The sequence below is a fragment of the Tasmannia lanceolata genome, unplaced genomic scaffold (genome assembly GCF_043159265.1).
Source record: "Tasmannia lanceolata isolate RefF3 unplaced genomic scaffold, GAP_Taslan_0.1 ptg000006l, whole genome shotgun sequence".
Taxonomy (NCBI): Eukaryota; Viridiplantae; Streptophyta; class Magnoliopsida; order Canellales; family Winteraceae; genus Tasmannia; species Tasmannia lanceolata.
In genome coordinates, this window is record NW_027518683.1 from 8,411,820 (window position 1) to 8,432,581 (window position 20,762).

General features: G+C 38.7%; 1 protein-coding gene across 3 annotated transcripts in view; it reads right to left on the reverse strand.

The window, feature by feature from the left end:
• Positions 1-3,465: 3,465 nt before the first annotated feature.
• Positions 3,466-20,762, reverse strand: part of LOC143879540 (formin-like protein 18) — a 34,939-nt gene continuing 17,642 nt past the window's right edge. The window contains exons 12-17 of one of the 3 annotated variants that reach the window (XM_077381974.1): positions 16,665-16,759; positions 11,554-11,625; positions 11,343-11,459; positions 9,638-9,706; positions 9,468-9,534; positions 3,466-4,248 (exon numbers count right to left, since the gene is read on the reverse strand). In XM_077381974.1, coding sequence (XP_077238089.1) covers positions 4,061-4,248; positions 9,468-9,534; positions 9,638-9,706; positions 11,343-11,459; positions 11,554-11,625; positions 16,665-16,759 — 608 coding nt within the window. In that variant the 3' untranslated portion in view covers positions 3,466-4,060. Of the gene's footprint in view, positions 4,249-9,467; positions 9,535-9,637; positions 9,707-11,342; positions 11,460-11,553; positions 11,632-16,664; positions 16,760-20,762 lie in introns of those variants that run through there. The other 2 variants (XM_077381975.1, XR_013251316.1) reach the window with 2 other exon arrangements.

Genomic DNA, 20,762 nt, shown 5'->3' on the forward strand with positions numbered 1-20,762 from the left:
ACAGAAACAGGGGGTGGGGCCATTGGGGGGGGGTGATCCTAAGCATTTATTTGGAAGGCCCCATCATGGATGGAGAGCCTACCAAAAATCAGCTCCATTAGATCACCTTAGGGTGTCCATTTGTGGGGCAAAAAATGGACAGATACTGTTTGTCCACAAATCTGTCCATTTTTTGCCCCACAAATGGACACCCTAAGGTGATCCAATGGAGCTGATTTTTGGTGGAGACCCTACCCATGAAAGGGCCCATCAAATGAATGCTTTGGATCCCACCCAAAATGTGGCCCCACCCTGTTTCTGTGCTCGAGTGCAGCAAATGCATGCTCTCTCTCTCTCTCTCTCTCTATATATATATATATATATATATATATATATATATAGAGGAAACTGTTGGTGAGCTTAAGCTCACCAAACTTATGGTGAGCTAGCTTGCCCAATCACATGGGGGCCCACTTTGTTAGGATGATCCAAACCATTCATTTGAAAGTCCCTTACATAAATGGGGGGTGTACCAAAAATCAGCTCCATAGGATCATCCTAACCCCTCCATTTGTGGAGGACAAAAATGGACAGACACAAATCTGCCCTATTTTTGTCCTCCACAAATGGAGGGGTTAGGATGATCCTATGGAGCTGATTTTTGGTACACCCCTATCTATGATAAGGCCTTGCAAATGAATGGTTTGGATCACTCCCCAAAATGTGGGACCCATGTGATTGGGCAAGCTAGCTCACCATAAGTTTGGTGAGCTTAAGTTTCCTCATATGTATATATATATAGAGAGAGAGAACGGTTCCTACACACACGTGTAGATAAGTTATCTACATACTAGCTTAAAATACAGTGGGGGCCCACATTGTTTGGGTGATCCAAACCATTCATTTTTAAGGCCCTCACATAGATAGGGTGTCCACAAAAAATCAGATCCATAGGATCATCCTAACCATTCGAACTGTGGAGGCAAAAGATGGACTAATTTGTGAAGGTTTAAAGACATCCATTTTACATCCGCAAATCGTAGGGTTGGGATGATCCTATGGATCTGATTTTTTGTAGACACCCTATCTATGTGAGGGCCTTTAAAATGGATGGCTTGGATCACCCAAACAATGTGGGCCCCCACTGTATTTTAAGCTAGTGTGTAGAGAACTCTTTACACATGAACCGTTTTCTCATATATATATATATATATATATATATATGAGAAAACGGTTCCTACACATATGTGTAGATAAGCTATCTACACACTAGCTTAAAATACAGTGGGGGCCACCTTATTTGGGTGATCCAAACCATTCATTTTTAAGGCCCTCACATAGATAGGGTGTCCACAAAAAATCAGATCCATAGGATCATCCTAACCATTCGAACTTTGGAGGCAAAAAATGAACTAATTTGTGAAGGTTTAAAGACATCCATTTTACCTCCACAAATCGTAGGGTTGGGATGATCCTATGGATCTGATTTTTTGTAGACAACCTATCTATGTGAGGGCCTTTAAAATGGATGGCTTGGATCACCCAAACAATGTGGGCCCCCCACTGTATTTTAAGCTAGTGTGTAGAGAACTCTCTACACATGTGTAGGAACCGTTTTCTCTCTCTCTCTCTCTCTCTCTATATATATATATATATATATATATATATATATATATATATATATATATATATATATATATATATATGAGAAAACGGTTCCTACACATATGTGTAGAGAGTTCTCTACACACTAGCTTAAAATACAGTGGGGGCCCACATTGTTTGGGTGATCCAAGCCATCCATTTTAAAGGCCCTCACATAGATAGGGTGTCTACAAAAAATCAGATCCATAGGATCATCTCAACCCTACGATGTGTGGAGGTAAAATGGACGTCTTTAAACCTTCACAAATTAGTCCATTTTTTGCCTCCACAGTTCGAATGGTTAAGATGATCTCATATATATATATATATATATATATATATATAGAGAGAGAGAGAGAGAGAGAGAGAGAGAGAGAGAGAGAGAGAGAGTATGTGAGATCTCATAAGATCTCATTGGTGGATTGTGTCAAGATCTCACCGTTGGATCATCTTATTATACTAGGCAAGTTGGCTAGTAGAGGTAACCTAGATAGATTAGGAAACTAGATTTGATTAAGATAACTATGGAAGGAGATATGTGTAGAATATTCTAACCTAATTCCCAAAAAGCTATCAGAAGCCGATTAAGGAAGAAAAGACAAGTTGAGTTTGTGCAATTATTAAAACAAAAAAGTAGTGCCGAGACCCGGCTTCCACATATTTGTCCTTTCGGGGTGGGGGGCCTTTTTAGTCGTGTATGCATCCCACTCTCTTGCCTTTGCTGGGTTGGAAAAATGTTTTTGGTCCTAAAAAGTAAGTCTACTGGCTCTTCAGTTCACTGCCCGCTGCTCTCATTAGCTGAGCGGAGCAAACTGGGGTGTCTACACTTAAGAATGGGGTATCTACACTTGAGATTAGCACGGCTTAGTTTGTGAAATTTGTACTTTTGGTGTCATCGAATTTTCAAAATATTATTATCAGAAGGGAAATGATATTTCCACATCTTTCTACATTTCCAAATTCCAACCCGTTTTCTGCATTTCCACTTCCTTTTGTTTGTCTTTAAAGCTTGAAAATGGCTTACCAACAAAATGGTTGAAATTCTGGGCAAGGGGCTTCAAATATTATTACCCACTATGAGAATGATAATTTCTTATGAGGGTCCAACCAAGATGAATGATGGTTGAGCAGGATGCAATCTCATTCCAATACAATGAGGCTCGGACAAGTACTCCACAGTGGTCTCCACCATTGATTGATATAAAGTTATAAACCGTCTATGGATGTATATTTTTTTACTTGTCAAATGTGAACCATTGGCTATATATAAGTTTGACCACCAGTCATGAATTTTGAGCCATGGATATCCATAGCAAGGTCTCTCCAATGGACAGTTCAGATCAGGGAAAGGTGAGGCCCCACCATGCCATAGTGGGGACGCCTCATTGTATTCCAATGAGATCGTGCCCTAACCAAGCATTTCTCGTCCCACCAAAACCATCTTATACCCTGTAAACAAGAACGAAACAAAACAAGGGATATTAACGATACTGTGGTAATGTTATAATTGTGAGAAGTGAATGGTTTCTAGTTCTATAGTTTCAAGGGGGGAAAGGAGGATTGACACCAAAATAAAATATAATAATGATATTTCCATACCCTTTTTCCAGTATTTCTACCCTCTCGTGTTTGTCTTTTTCCTAAAAATAGCTGCATTTTCACCCCCTTTTGTCTGTTTTTTTTTGAAAATAAAGTAATTTCTAATGGCAATTTTTCAAGAGCTTCATAAATAGGCCTGGGAAATCATTCATTACCATTTTCTGTTCTAATCCTCAGGTTAAGTACGTAATTCTTGCAAGTAACTAAGAAACAAACATCAAATAAGTAAGTAATTCTTGTAAATAACTATGAAACAGACATCAAATACATTTTCAAATAAAACCTACAAGAAATAAATGGAGAAGAATTTCTGAAAGCATTAATCCAGCTTCTTTACATCCACTGTAATTCAAATATAGACAAGGGAAAGAAAAAACAAAAAATGAAGAACCTACAAAAAATCTATTTTGAGCTACAGTTACAACTTACAACAAAGACAATTTTGCTAAATGCATATTTTACAGGGTGCCCCACTAACGGACCTACCCAAACCTCCCCATCTCTGCCCAATGGAACACGCGTTATATTAATATGTGGCACAGAAGAATCCTTGAACCAAGTTGCTTGAAAAATATTATCATACAATTGAAACCAGGAGCATTGAAGAGTTGAAAATGGCCTACCTCATGAAATACAGATCTGACCACTTTGCTTGCAATTTACCATGACACTCACTTGAGCTTATTTTCTTGGAGGAGTCATTTTGCTTCGCCCTTTGGTCAACAAGATCCTTTGCATTTCTGTTCTCCTTTGCTTTTTTCTTCACTAAGGGGAAGTTTCCACTCTGAGGCAGGGGAATGGTTGGTGTTGTTAAATTGAATCTAACAGTATGATAATATTATTTCATGTTCCCGCTCTTGATCAGAGATTGTAACAAATGTTCGGATTCTCTTTTTGGTGTACTCATCTTCATTTTCTCATTTTCGGCTTCCTTCTGAGCTTTCTTCCTTTCAAGCTCAATCTTCTTGCAGTTTTCCACATGGGCATGCCCAAACATTCTCACAAAGTTAAGAAGCGTAGAAATAACTGCATTTATAATTCAAAAGAACAGTGTTTGAGAAGAGCCAAAGGGGAGACATTCATCAAGTATCAAAGGATTTGCGACTACATTCACATGTTGAACAAAACGGATATGCTGGAAGAAAACAATGAGTTTCAACTTTCAATCATGACACAAATACATGCATGCATGGGACAAATATAAAACAAGAAAGTTTAATTCAAGAATGAATATATATATATATATATATATATATATATATATATATATATATATATATATAGAGAGAGAGAGAGAGAGAGAGAGAGAGAGAGAGAGAGAGAGGTGGTGGAAGTCCAAATATCTGCCAGGGCTTGCTATGGACGAGCATGCATCAAAATCCACTCCCAAGGGATAACCCTACAATTTGTGACTGTTAAATAGACTATGAGAAAACAATGGAGAAGTGTTATAAAGGTCTGCGGAGGAAGGGCTATAGAAGTATGTAGTTGAGAGGAGGTATGAGCCCTTGATGGGTGAGAGGAAAGGATTGATATGGTAGGGTCTAAGGTATGGAGGGTGGTGTCTATGGCTGAAAGGAACTTCAGAGGGGGTTTGGGACCTTGGGTTTCGAGTTGGTGTTGGCAATATGATTGTAAGTTCTACGTCGACTTCTTATGTGATGGCATTCCTTGTGTGAGGAGTTATAGAAACATAATGGGATAGTTCTGACTAATGGGATCACTTAGAATTGGTGTTGTGGATCAATCTTCTTTGACACTAGGACAAAAAATTGTCTCATGAGATATTGTCATTTCGGTGGAAAATGAAAAGGGAAAAAAATTTAGTGACGCAACTATAGAGAACTGCCTACCATTTTTATAGAATGACTACGCCTAAACTTTTGGATTGAGAGGGATATTGAAATAAACTGGCGGTGTGGATGGAAGCGTTAGGAAATCACCTCGCTACCCGATTAGGGGTGGAGGAAGTTCTCAAGGGCTCTGAGTGGAGGAAGAAATGTGGGTGGAGGAAGAAATTTGAGTGGAGAAAGAAAACTGCTCCAAATAGTCTTCCCCCCAAGGCGATTCCAAGAAGATGGCTGGGAGATTGGAGTTGTCCATATTACCACTATCATAACTTCAAATGGCGTTCGAAATGCCGGTGGTGCTCCCAGCTAAAAAGAAAAGAAAGAAATCGGATCCTCTTCCTCCTGGATATATCAATCAACAATCTTGGGCCACTGTCAATGATGAGGGGGAATCATGGCCGGATTCTGGAGAAATCTCCTTCCAGCGAGAAAAAGGGATCCCGTCCTTATCGGTAGCTGCTAAGGAAGTGAGATCTTGAATGAATATCTTAAAAGCATATTTGGTCGGTGGAAGAAAGGACCCAAATAGGACTCTGGATGAGCTATGGTTGTGGGCTAAAAGCTTTTGGAGTATTCCGCCCCTTACATGCCCCTGTTTGTTAGCGAAGGATGAGATCCTCTTTATGTTCGAATCAGCAGATTAGGCGTCTCATATCCTGGCCAAAGGAAGGGGAGCATATGGCAACCAATTACTATCCCTCTCAGCTTGGTCTCGAGATTACATCCAGGGAGCAGATGAAACCTGGGTCAACTTTTATGGAATCCCCCTACATGCATGGACAACTTCAATGGTGGAAGGTTTGGGAAGTATCTTTGGTCAGGTCTCGAGGGTAAGGATGGAGGGAGGACATAGGCAGCGTATATGAACTTTGTTTCGGCTAAAATTCTGGCTCCCGATGGAAATCATCTTCCTTTGTTCTCCTCTGGGTCTTGGATGGGGTTTTTACTATAGGTATTGATCTTAGCATGGGTCAATCCTTGGATTCCCATAGAACCTCAAATTATCCATCGCCGAACTCTCTTGAATTGACATCTTTGAATTGTCCCAACGTCCCTGGTATTCGGCGCCCTTGGTTCTACCGGAGGGGATTGAAGATCAGGCGTCGTCCGACTGGTTAGTGGGTGAAAAGACCGTTGTTCTTGTGGGTCCCTCTCTGTTGAATTCAAATTTCAAATCCCATAGGAAAATTAGTATTTCCACTTTGGCCTTGCCCTCCCATCTCCCTTTCTCTGTCCTGGCAAATAAATCAGTGGAGGGGTACCTGCCGAACATTCTTCCAACGAGACCTGTGGGGCCCATGCGTGATTGAATAACTAGGCCTAGAGGTCTTTACCTTTAGGAGCTATCTTATGAATTCTAGATGGATTAGGTTTTTTGGGAATTCAAAAAGTAAGTCAGTCGTGTACGCTACTAATCTGGGAAATCAAAATCGAGATATTAAATCGTAGTCATCGGAAAGGACAAATAGGAGGCGAGGCGTTCCTTCTAAAGGTGGCTGAAGCTATCATTACTTATAGTAGATCATTTATGGTGCCTTGGGATATCTGAAGGGGATGATTAGAAGCATGTCAGAGTCCATGCTAGGGCCTTTTTACCGATGCTTACATTAATATAGGAATTTTTGTCTTATCACCCTTGGAAGTCGAAAACGTAGTATCTTGGTCAGGAGTGTATCGGGCTCCATAAATGCATTCAAATCAAGCATGAGGCTCCACTTCGTGTGATATGGGGGCGGTTACTGGTTTTAGTAAGTGGTTTATGATCTTATTAGGCGGTTACCTCTTTAATATAAGGAACATTGGAAGCAAATCATTCCAGTCCTCAGACAGTAAGGAAAATGGAACATCAGAAACAACCCTCTCCCTCTCCCTCCCCTTCCTCCCTCCGGTAGGTCTGAGTCGGAAAAGGAAGCGTCCTTCGGATCAGTTGGACCTGGAGGAGTTTCTACTAAGGATTAGGGGCATGAACTACAACGAAGAACAAGCGTCAAAGTCCTCTCCAACTCCTAGGGAGAAAATTGGTGAATTCATAAAAAGGCAATGGACTCTATTTAAGAGAGAAGCCAATAGGAGAAGGGAAGTCTTTTTCAGCTTAACTGGGACTTATAACGTGAAGGAATCCCATAAGCCAATGCATAAACACCCTTTCTTCGTCAAGTTCATGATGGACGAAAGAAGAGAAAGGCGGCAGGATTGGGAAACGAAGAAAGAGGCAGGGATTCGGAAATTGGAAGAAAAGATCTTAAGTGGAAAGGCTTCGGAGAGTAGGACTTTAAATAAAGCAGATGAAGTGTCGGAAGAAGAAACTTTTTTTGACGAAATCAAATCTCTTCTTGTGGAGTTGGAGAAATGTTCAGGTTAAGGGTGTTTCTTTGACGGTTTTTTTGTCTGTTGCTCGGATAGATGGAAAATGAGCTTTTTGGGCATATTGTCTTTGGTTTTATGAACATTTGATGCTTTGTTAATATTGGTGCTAACAAGATTAATGGGATTTGGCTTGTAAAAAGGACTGATGATATAGAGAGATGCTTTTGGGGCCCCAAAGTAAAGTCTGCCAATGGCATGGTGAAGGAAGAAAGGAGAATGTTACTGTAAATGAATTTGTTTTGTTAGGTTCTACGCTTCCCTAGTTCCGGGTATGTCCGGTCCAGTTTTATTGATATCTTGTATTGCAGGACGGGACTCCTGGTCCCCAATGCTTTTCTAATATCAATAAAAAATGTCATATTTCAAAAAAAGAAAAAGAAAAAAGAATTGGTGTTGTGAAAGGTGAGAAAGTTAGGTACAATGGAAATTTAGCCACGGGATGAAGAGATTGAGAAGTTTTTGCTACTTGATCATATCCTAGCTGTTTTCCATCAATCAACCCTATCTAGACTCCACCACAATACATCATATATATTACAAGAGAACGACTACACAGAAAGTTACTTTCACGACCAATGGTAAAAGGCAATTTTTTTGTCCCATAGTGGGCATGTATATGAAATCAAGACTGTTGATCTTGTAGAACATCATGAGGCAACCCAAATGGTCTTGGTCTCATCCGGAACGGTCATAAGATAAAGGACTGACGAGACGGGCACAAGATAATGGGCTTCAAAATCCACAGCTTAGCTTTCCTTGGAGGAACCTTACACGAGGCTTGATGGATCAAGGGCCTATGATCATTCGATCAAGGAGTTTTCAATGGCATTTAACCAGACTCATGGCTGTCGTTCGGATAAACAGATCTGGTCGCGTGCACGAAGCAGTAGTGGGGCCTAATAAGTGTGTCTTATGAGGAGCGTAACAGCCCTTTCTTTTTAGCATTTTCTTATTACATAATTACAATGATGTGTCATGCATGATTCATGTATGGGCAAATAGTGCTCCAAGCATTATTTTTCACAAGAATGTGAGAATATATATTGTACACAAATATAAACTAACATCTCTCTTGAAAGATGAGTCTTTATTTAAAAAAAAAACAAAAACAAACATAAAAGAGTAGAATGGGGAACAGACATAAAAGAGTAGAAAGGGGTTAAGCTGACCCTGCTTCCTCATTTTGATAATGTATACGGTAAATGAGCAATACAAACTAATTTGATTTAATTAATAACAAAATAAAAATTCAACTCTTCAAAACAAATCCAACAATATGTCACAGAATGAAAACAAAGATTAACTCAATCAAATGGATTGATGGCAAACAGATGCCAATAAAAGGTGAGTATAAAATATTATCAACAGAACACGCTGAACTAAACAACAACACGATTGTTCATCAATTTTAAAATTTGCATGTGCTTATACAGGACTGAACCAGAAATACTGAGAAATGAATTATCCACACCGTAGCATTATAGGATTACAGTTTGAAAGGGAAAGAAGAAGCATATTAATACAATATTCTGTTAATAGATATCAGATGAAGAGTACATGGTTTTATATTTCGACCGAAATCCGAAATTTCGGGTTTCGCTCGAGACCAAAACTGAAATCGGTAATACCTGAAAAGGTAGTTTATTTCGGCCGAAATTTCGTTTACCCCGAAATTTCATCCAAAGAATTAAGGGATTTCACCCAAAAATTGAGATTTTTGATAATTATTTAATATTATCCCGAAATTTCAGCCTAAATTCTATATGAGAAAAAATAACTGTTAATTGATTTTGTCGGAAAAATTTCAGCTTCAGTGAGGACCGACTGAAACCGAAAATTTGAAACCATGCTTGAAAAAAGGAAATGATTTAGTGACCTTAGATGAATATCGTGGATTTACTGACAGAAAGAAAATGATAAATGACAATTTAGAAGGCCAAAAAAAAATCATTATACTTTTCTTATCTTGTTGGTTTCTAATTAATAGAAGTAGAATAGACTAGTAAAAGGTAACAGGCTAAGAAAGACCTTGCTCAAATGGGCAACGAGCAGGATCTTCTCCAAAATAAACGGCCAGTGCATCTGCATTTCTGCCCTGCAGAGAACCCAACCCCAAACTGTGTCAGGTTATATATATATATATATATATATAAGGAATGTACAAATTTAAGTTACTTTCATTGAAGAAATTGACATACCACCCCGGAATATAGTGAAGTTAAGGACCTCACTTCAGCTTCAGCAACAACAAGAAATTCCTTCAAAGTCTGAATAACAAAAAAAACTTCAAAAGGGCAATACATATAGAAGTAAAGAACTATAGACCGAACAGAGAACAAACATCACATATACATCAGAAAAAATGGAATACAATAATTTTAAATATGTAATGGAAGAACGATCTAATTATCATACATAAACTTGTAACGGTATCCCATTGTTGTCTTATTCAATGGCTGTCAGAGTTGCGAAAATGGAAGGATGAATTACATTATAGATACATGCTTCCTTCGTAAAGGATGTGTTGATATTCATCCAGATGTCGTATCTTTTTGCATTTACAGAAGAAACATAGAAATACACAGCTCATAAATTATAGAAAAGAAAAGCATTTTTAGAAATTAATTAATGTTAGACGTGTACAAATATTGTCACATTATATTGCAATTGCCAGATTCAATTAGAGCTTTGTGAAGAACCTTCAGTATTTGTTTAAACTAATCTAGCATGGAGTGCCGAGTTCGTGCTAGGCATCTGCACGGCCTAGATGAGGTTATAATTGATTGGAGAGCTCCCCATTGGAAGTGTCATGCCTTTCAATTGATCATCGACAAGAGTCTTCTTTCGACGTAGATCAGCCTATGTACTCAACAAGTCGAGCCATTTCAAGCGGTGGAGAATGAAGACTGAACTTCATTAACAACCAAAGATGAGAACCAAAGGATCCACCTCCAGCACTTTAGTTGGTGTCCATGTCTTCCTTGATTTCATAGGGAGTCTAGGAGTCGACCATGATTAGTAAGACTTTGATTATTGGTTTGCTTTGAGTTATTTGTTTGAATAGCTATGATTTGTGGCCACGGACACGGAGTGTCGGACATGGCAAACCTCCTAAATTTAGAAACGGGGACACAGCTAAAATAGAAAGTATATATAATCATACTTTGTCGATACGGATTCGTGCGTCGATTTTCAACATGGATATGAATTGTCTGACACGGCAACATATAAAAATCTAGAAATGGTGACACATACATACACACAAAATTATTGATTATTAAACAAATACGTGTCCACACGCCCACATTAACTCTAACACTCCAAGTAATACATTTAAAAGTGTCAAAAGGAGTGTCGACACATGTGGACACGAGTGTCGTGTTGGACACAGCAGGACACGTGTGTCGTGTCGGACACAACAGGACACGTGTGTCGACAATAAATTCGAAGTGTCGGCCAAATCATAGTTGAATAGCAATTGATGTAACAGATTGTGATTTCTCTCCAAGTTATAGTCGAAGTCCATTAGCTGCCATCAAATTCTAATAGGAGTCAGTGTCAAATCCTAATAGGGGTCTTGTTAGTTTTCTTTTAGTTAAAGGAAGGGATTCTAGAATGAGATAAAAAAATTGATGAATAAAGATTATTGAGCTTTACAGCTCATGCTGTTGTGTCGATTCATAGCTTCTTCAACAGTGTTTCAAAATGTGGATGCGGGTACAAACGCACCCAAAACAAAAACTCAGCACAACACAGTTGAGGACTCAGTTGACGCGGTCATGAAAATGTAACATTTATACATGTCATCAGCCATTTCTTTGTCATGCCCTATAAATATAACAACGAACAAAAGATCAACATGGAGAAATTTGTTTGACAGAAAAAATTGCAAGCATTAACTACCTTACGGAAAGTTTGTGATACAGGGCCATCATTTTCGGATGCTGCTAATTCCTGTTCAACTTTCTCTAATCCTTTGCTTATGGCTTGCATCTCTTCGGCCAAAGTTTTCAATTGTATCTGTATGCCAATTAGTTCTTTGACTCAATAAGATGCCAACCAGAATTTTATAAAAGCGTTGAAACAAGTTACAACCATAATTTAACAAGAATACCTTTGATGCAGCTTCCAAGCTGACAAGGTCCTTCTGGAAATCTAGAAGTTCTGGTAGTTTCTCAGCAAGCACCTATAGCTTCTCAAGTGGAAACAATGAGGGGAAAAAATTTCTGCACTAAATTTATTAAGATAGGGAAGCTTCAAGCTCCACCCTACCAATAATTGACATGGTAAGATGTAAGGAAGTCCTTTCTTTAAAATACATTTAAATTGCTTCAATGCCTGGAAAGCTAATAAAATTGGCAGCACACACAAATGAGGACAACTCGCTACAAGAAGCACCTACTGATTCACAAATACATTGAACTTTAAATAAACATCACCAACAAGTAATCCATAGTATATCAAACATAAAAGAGCAGCACATTCAGAAATCGGTATCCCTTTTTGTTGGTTTGAAGCAAGGTTTTAAATTTCGGCCGAAATGCTGAAATTTCGGTTTAAATTTCGGATTTCGGCTGGGGGCCGACACCAAAAGTACATATTTCGGTGATACCCCAGATTTCGGCCAAAATTTCGGCATTTTTGAATTTTATAATTTTGTTCGAAATTGAATTATTTACCAATTCGGCCAAAATTTTGGTTTCGGCTATGGCCAAAAACAATACGGAAACCCAAATTTTAAACCTACGTTTGAAGCTAAGAAAAATTGATAGCACTCAAATGAGGATAACTCAGCTACAAGAAGCACCTACTGATTTTAAAATACATTGAACTTTCACTAAATGACGCCAACAAGTAATGCATAGCATATCAAACATAAAAGAGCCGCACATTCACATATTAGTATCCCTTTTTGTTGGCTTTCATTTTATTTATTTTTTCCTTTTATGAAAATAATGAAAGAAGTAATTAATAGATGACGAGCAATACAACATAACCGATGAGTCAATTAGAAAAAGAAATACATAAAAAGATAAAAACACGGAACCAAGAAAATGGATAATGCACTAGGAAGGTGACTAGACACTTCCGAATCAGCTTCACAACACCTGGGTTTGCATTAACTATGGAAGAACAACACTTGAAGCTGATTAGCCAAACCCAAGATTCTTCAATTGGATTGACAAGTCTTCAAGGAAGACATGTCCTCTTTGATCCGCAATATATGATTATCTTCAACAATATAGGATCCTTCAAATTTGGAGTCAATCTTATTTCTTGTGTCTATGCATGTACATATGCTTCACTAGAATCCTTGATTCCCAAATATGCCAATCAAACATCAATCAAGTAGTCATTATGATAAACCCAACACCCACGAAACCTGGATGACCAAAATTAGACCTATCAAAATTAAGTTTGAAATGATCTGCCCATAAGCCGGTAACAGCTTGCACCTCTTCGCATCTATCGCATTGTGGATGTTTCTTTTATCATCACCTCCCAACTTACACCTTAAATCCACCTATTCTAAAATTCATTCCTGATACTATCCCACTAATGAAATGCCTCCAAATCTGTTCCCTAATTGTGATATTTCTTCCCAAGTGAACCAAATCAGTAACATCGAACTTACTCTCAAACAGGATGAGCCCATGTGATGGGAAGGAAGCAAACACTCCTGCTTCAAGAAGCTCCACAATCAACATTAGAATAACTGAATAAACACTAAATAAGGAAAAAAAATGCAATGACGAAAAAGGGAGCAGAAGAAACAATAAACAAGAAGATGGTCCATCAATTTCTTCGAAACTCTGCACATGATGCATCGGTTGGGAATGCGTCGTCTTTTTTGGATAGTTAAGGTGGTCCATGGCGGGTTTTTTTTTATCAAGTCTTGTAGTCCAACAAAAAGTAGGTGAAATGTCTCGCTGAAACCTGCAAACCTATCTAAGACCCAACCAAAAAAACCAGTAGGTCATAACATCCAAATCCTAGAGTTTGGAACCAACCTATGAAAGTGTACGACCTCTAGAAGCAACGAAAAACTCTCTAGGGACTCAATTTCAAACTTTCTCAGAGAACACGAAAAGGAGGATTTCCAAACAACCAATCCTCTGTATCAAAGACCTCACAAACTGTGACCCACACACACACACACACACACACACACACACACACACACACTTTGCTCACCCTAGCTTCCTACTAAAGCGGGCTAAAGGCAAACCACCACAGCATAAGTTCTCCATGAACCTAATCGTACTGCTCACACCTACCCTAACCTGATCCCAAGTTGTCCACATTGTAAACAGCCTCCCAAGTATCTGATTGCACCCTTGGTACCCCTAGATTATTCCAATGTGTTCTGTATATTTCCTTCCGACTAATGACTTCCATCCATAATGCATCCCCCCTCATCCCCACATCTCTAGAACCTCTTGCCCATTAAAGCTAGATTGGTTTCTTTTAGCCTTCTAATCCCTTGACCCATTTTTGAATTCCAGTCCTCTTCCCATCGATTCTAACCAAATGATATTTTCAGTTGTCTTCTCTACCGTTTCCTAGAAAGTCCTATATAGCTTTTCTAGATGATCCACTACACTTGTTGGACAATTAGTGAGAGTTACAATATATATCCAGCTAGGGGTGTAAACGAGCCGAGCCGAGCTTGGCCAGGCTCGGCTTGGCTCGTTAAGCTCAAAAGCTCGCCTCGGGCTCGAACCAGGCTCGGCCAGGCTCGCGAGCGGCTTGCGAGCCTTACCGAGCTCGGGCTATATTATGTTCACACCCCTCATCTTCCCTGGACAGCCCTACCAGTGTAATTTGACTATTTTTTTACACTATGGGGGGTGGTCCTAGTAACAAATGGGGTTCCAAAAATGAAGTGACATATTTTGCCCCCGCCTTTCACTCCCTGGACAACCCTTTTAATGTATATATTAATATATAATATTATATTTAAATATATTAAATTCTTAACGAGCCTTAACGAGCCGAGCCGAGCCGAGCCTGGCCTAAATCGGGCTCGGCTCGGCTCGTTAAGGATTCGATCCCAGCTCGAGCGAGCTTTCGAGCCCGAGCCAAAATTGACACCCTTATATCCAGCTATGATAATGTCATTTTCAACAATGAACTCACCATTAAAAAAAATTTATAAAGGAACTCCTCTCTTTTTGACTTGCATACCTCTTCCCATCTAACCAAATGGTATTTTGATTTTTGAGATTTTATCTCATGTGTGGCTGTAAAGTCAAGTGTTTTTTTTTTTGAAGTACAGTGCGGCCAACTTTGTAGGATGATGCAAACCATTCACTTGTTGGGCCAATATGTAAATAGGTTGTGCCCCGAAAATCATCTCCGTAAGATGATCCTAACCCTCCGATTTATAGAGGTTTCCATAATGTGCAGGCCTTCTATAGATTGGAGGGTTAAGATATGGAAATGATTTTCCGGGCAGAACCTATTTACGTATTGGCCCAACAAATGAACAGTTTGGATCATCCTAAGAAGTGGTCCGTAGTGTACTTTTTTGAAAAAAATACTGGATTTTCCGGCCACACACCATATAAAATCTCCTCCTCTAAGATCCCATAGAAAATCCTTTCATGTCTTCCCCAGATGATCCACTACACATGATGGACAATAAAAAAGTGATATAGTGATATACGGGCTGCTTGGATGCATGGAAAGTTTTTCCCAAGAATTTTTCCATGGAAAATGATTTTCCAGCATTTGATAAACTTTTTTCTATGGAATTTTTTTCCAAAATCGAATATCTTCCCTACTTTCAAGAGAAATTGCAAACCTACTAGACCCTATAATTTGTTTCCATGAAAAACTTTTTCCATAATTTTTCCCCTAGATCCAAACACCCCCATACTGCACAAGTAGGTTAGATAATAACAAATTCATCAAGGCAATCCTACCACCAGGTAAAAGATATCCCCACTTCCATAATGCTAACTTATTCTCCACTAGAGCTCATAGTGATTTTGTTGGTTTCCAACACATTGGGGAAGACCCAAGTATGAAGAAGGAAGCTGATTGTTGAGATGCTAGTTTCCAACACACACACACACACGCGCGCGCGCGTGCGCGCACAAAGCTGATTTTGCCCAGAAAGGGCTAGACCGCATAAAAAAGTTAGGAAAAATTATGCCAATTCTTTTCAATTTCAAAATAGTTACCTTAAATAGCCAACGCACTGCTAAAAGGACCAAAAGGAATGATCTAGCAAGAAAATGCGGAAGTCACATAAGAGGAGGCTAAAAGCATGGTTTTATATTTCGTCCAAAACATTTCGTTTCGGCCTAAATATTTTGATTCCGGCTGCTAGCAAAATAAAATCCACTTGGATTCGGAAAAATAAAAGATTTTGCCCGAAATTACGAAATTTCAAGATTTCGTTAATGTTTCGGTCGAAATATGCAAAACATACAACTTTTTAGATAAAACGCAAAGGTTCCGTCAAAATGACGTCATTTCTACAGAAACACTGACAAAAATCACTTCAGTTGCTAAAAAGAAAAGAACAATAAGATTTTTTTTTCTTTTTTTAAATGGAAGAAAAGAACAATAAGATTCTTTTAAGATATTTCTAAAAAACGAAAAAATAAATAAAAAGAAAACTTCAGAGGCGAAGAATCATACCTAGATTTCAGTTGTGATTTCGTATCGAAATGTTTCTATGATTTTACAAGATTTTGGCTGAAATTTCATACCAAAATTGAAATGTTTCCATTTCGCCGGTGATCGAAACCGAAACCAAAATTTAAAGCCTTGGCTAAGAGTAAATATGGCCAAGGTCAAAGAATGCACTCCAATTTCTCCTGGCCTTCAAATCACTAATCCTTCAATAAAAATGAGATATTGCTACTTAATCACGACATGGAATTGTCCTTAAACTTTTCTATATCTGAGAAGCATAAGATTGTTCAAATAGTTAAGCCCCATTTTTGTTTGCAAATTGCCACTGGTTTGGTCTACCTCGAAAACAATCCAAAACGAACTTTTAATAAATGATTTGGCATAGTAGCCGCTCAATTTCTATTTGTGCAACCCTATTCATATTATGCATTTTTTGTAACTATATCATAAATTTATATAATGCATGTACATATGCATACCTATGCTATGCATGTTTGCATGGACAGACATATGTAAGCATATATGCATATATAACTGCATATGTATGTATACTTTGTATACATATAAAAGTTGTACCTTGCAAAGATAATGCATGAGAGTCATCTTGTTGTTAAGGGCACGTGTATCAATGAGTTTAAGGAGGCTATCCAACCTAAAGCCAATAGCAGAACCTACAACCATGGAATATGAATTTTGTTATACAAATGAAGCAAGAACAACAAGATATTTGATTCTAAAGCCAATAGCAGAACCTACAACCATGGCATATGAATTTTGTTATACAAATGAAGCAAGAACAACAAGATATTTGATTCAGAAATTAATAAATGGTGTTTTACAATGTACGAGTAGGAATGTAAGGCACAAACCACATGATCCCATGGGCACGAAAACTTCAAAAACAAAATATAAGGCAATACAACTAGTAGATATATTATTTGCACACTTAACTTTTCCCCCATGCAGACAATTGAGGAGACTTGGACACTCCTTGGTAACATGTTCAAATAAAGTGCTCTATTGATGCCATCAAGACTCATTCCATGATGAAAATCTTAGCTTTATTAATATTATTAATATTATTATTATTTTATTAATATTAATATTAATCATTATTTTTGTTGATCTCGCTTTTGTGAGCTCACCTCTACACTCAGTATGTTGCATGGATTCTTTGCCCCCCTATGCCGAATTTGTGTCTGCACGACTCTGCATCCGAATCGGACATGGATTCACGTGGGACACACCCGGATTCTTGTCGTAGTCGTGTCCTGCACGAATCCTGTTTTTCCTGGGTGAATCCGATTCATCGTTGTCTCTTTTGAAATGCAAATCCTGTATATTTTCCCTTTAAACGTATTTTCTTCTGAACTTTTTTCATATGAAAGCACAACCCGTACTCTTTTATAAAAACCCTAGCGCCTCGACCCTCGAACATCGACCCCCTTCCTCCTTCAACTCTCTTAATACAAAACTTGCCTCAACCCTCTACCCTCAAAATTTTCATGAATATATATGTAGACACACATAGGAATGATAGATGCAAGGGCCGGAGAAGGGCCCTTGAATAGATCCATGTCATTTTTAAAGTCAATTGACAAACTGAATTCGGTTGCATTTAATGACGTGGTTCTATTCAAGGGCATATAGATGCAAGGACCCTCATTATACAAGGGCTAAAGAAGGGCCCTTGAATAGAACCACGTCATTAAATGCAACCGAATTCAGTTTGTCAATTGACTTTAAAAATGACATGGATCTATTCAAGGGCCCTTGCATCTATCATTCCTATGTGGGTGTGCATATATATTCATGAAAATATATATATATATATATATATATATATATATATATATATATATATATATATATATATATAAGAAAATGAAGTATGTGCAGCTGCACAGATAAGCTATATGTGCATGGCTGCACAAACCATAGTGGGGGCATCCAAAGCATTCATTTGGAAGGCCCTTCCATGGATAGGGTGTACAAAAAATCAGCCCTTTAGGATCACCCTAACCCTGCCATTTGTGGAGGGAAAAAATGGGCAGAAACAGTGTCTGTCCATTTTCCCCTCCAACTTTGATTGGGTTAGGATGATCCTATAGGGCTGATTTTTCGTACACACCCTATCCATGGAAGGGCCTTCCAAATGAATGCTTTGGATCCTCCCAAAAATGTGGCCCCCACTATGGTTTGTGAGCCATGCACAGATAGCTTATCTGTGCAGCTGTACATACTTCATTTCCTCTCTCTCTCTCTCTCTCTCTATATATATATATATATATATATATATATATATATATATATATATCTGTGTGTGTGAGAGAGAAAAGGGTTCCTGCACTCGAGTGCTGGAAACAAGGGTGGGGCCACATTTGGGGGGTGATCCTAAGCATTCATTTGACAGGCCCCATCATGGATGGAGGGTGTAACAAAAATCAGCTCCATTGGACCATCTTAGGGTGTCCATTTGTGGGGGAGAAAATGGACAGATACTGTTTGTCCACAAATCTGCCCATTTTTCACCCCACAAATGGACATCCTATGGAGCTGATTTTTGGTGGACACCCTATCCATGAAAGGGCCCATCAAATGAATGCTTTGGATAGACCCCCCCCCCCAATGTGGCCCACCTCTGTTTCTGCACTCGAGCACAGAAACCCTTCTCTCTCTCTCTCTCTCTCTCTCTATATATATATATATATATATATATATATATATATATATATATAGAGGAAACTGTTGGTGCGCTTAAGCTCACCAAAAGTTTGGTGAGCTTAAGCGCCCCAATCACATGGAGGCCCAATTTGTTAGGTGATCCAAAGCATTCATTTTAAAGTCCCTTACATGGATAGGGGGTGTACCAAAAATCAGCTCCATAGGATCATCCTAACCCCTCCATTTGTGGAGGACAAAAATGGACAGACACAAATCTGCCCATTTTTGTCCTCCAAAAATGAAGGGGTTAGGATGATCCTATGGAGCTGATTTTTGGTACACCCCCTATCTATCATAAGGCCTTTAAAATGAATGCTTTGGATCACCTAACAAAGTGGGCCCCCATGTGATTGGGGAGCTTAAGCGCACCATAGGTTTGGTGCGCTTAAGCTCACCAAACTTATGGTGAGCTTAAGCGCCCAATCACATGGGGCTCACTTTGTTAGGATGATCCAAAGCATTCATTTGAAAGTCCCTTACATAGATGGGGGGTGTACCAAAAATCAGCTCCATAGGATCATCCTAACCCCCTCCATTTGTGGAGGACAAAAATGGACATACACAAATCTGCCCATTTTTTGTCCTCCACAAATGGAGGGGTTAGGATGATCCTATGGAGCTGATTTTTGGTACACCCCCTATCTATCATAAGGCCTTGCAAATGAATGGTTTGGATCACCACAGAAAAGTGGGCCCCCATGTGATTGGGGAGCTTAAGCGCACCATAAGTTTGGTGCGCTTAAGCTCACCAACAGTTTGGTGCGCTTAAGCTCACCAACAGTTTCCTCTCTCTATATATATATATATATATATTTTATTTATTTTTTTTTAATTTTATTTTTATATATATTTTTTTATTTTTATTTTTTTTGAAAATTTTATTTTATTTAAAAATTACCGAATCCGAATCCTAATTTTGGGGGTTTGCCGAATCCGACACCTCGAATCCATGCCGGATCCCGACACGCGAATCCAAATCCATGCAACACTGCAAATAAACTACCATAGTCGACCCATTTTCCATGGTTTACTTTCAATTTTCATATCCCAAGGCCAAATATTAAAGAATACAAGAATTTTTAAGACTGCTTTTGTTAGTTTCTTGGGGGGTTCTCTAAATTTTCCCACAGCAATTGATTAACCATTTCATGATGCTCATGTAAGCTGTGAGTTACTCAAATAGATACGCATGATGTTAAGTGGTTTTTAACTGATTATCTGCTAGATAACATTTTGCTAATTGATAATGACTGGAACAATGTTTTAATTCTTTTTTAAGCGGAATTTTCTCCATTTCTTATTAAATTCACTTGTTATTTATTTATGCATACAGAAACATCCCATGTCTATAATTTTTGAAGCAATAGCGTTAGAACTTTCACTTGGAACCCAGTGCCAATTGCCAAGTATCCAAATAATAGCATCGTTAGGCATTGTTGCCGAAATTTGATATACGACCCCCAGTCTTCCAAGCGAGGGTACCAACTGGATATTTACAAGCTTGTTACAAGCAGTTCATTGAAGATCAATCTAAGCCCCTACCATATGGGAAAACTTACTTGCAAGATAACCTACTTGCAATTTGTAAACTTTTTTGCTAATTGAAAAGGATTGGAACAATATTTTATTTCTTTTTAGGCATTGTTGTCGAAATTTGATATAAGGCCCACAGTTGTCCAACCGAGGGCACCACCTGGATGTTCACAAAAAGTGTGATGCTTCACATTAGGTTAATTTTCTTTCAATCCTTGAGATCCTCTTACACTTTCTTCTCTTCTCTCTTTCTCCTAGTTCCCCTTTCTCTTCTCTTTTTCTTACCCCCACCCCCCCCCCCCCCACACACACACCCACGCACCCACCCACCCCACGCTAACCAACACCCCCCACGCCACTCGGTTGGGTAACTCCTTTTTTTTCTACCTCTATCTCCCATCTTTCTTGATCTTGGTC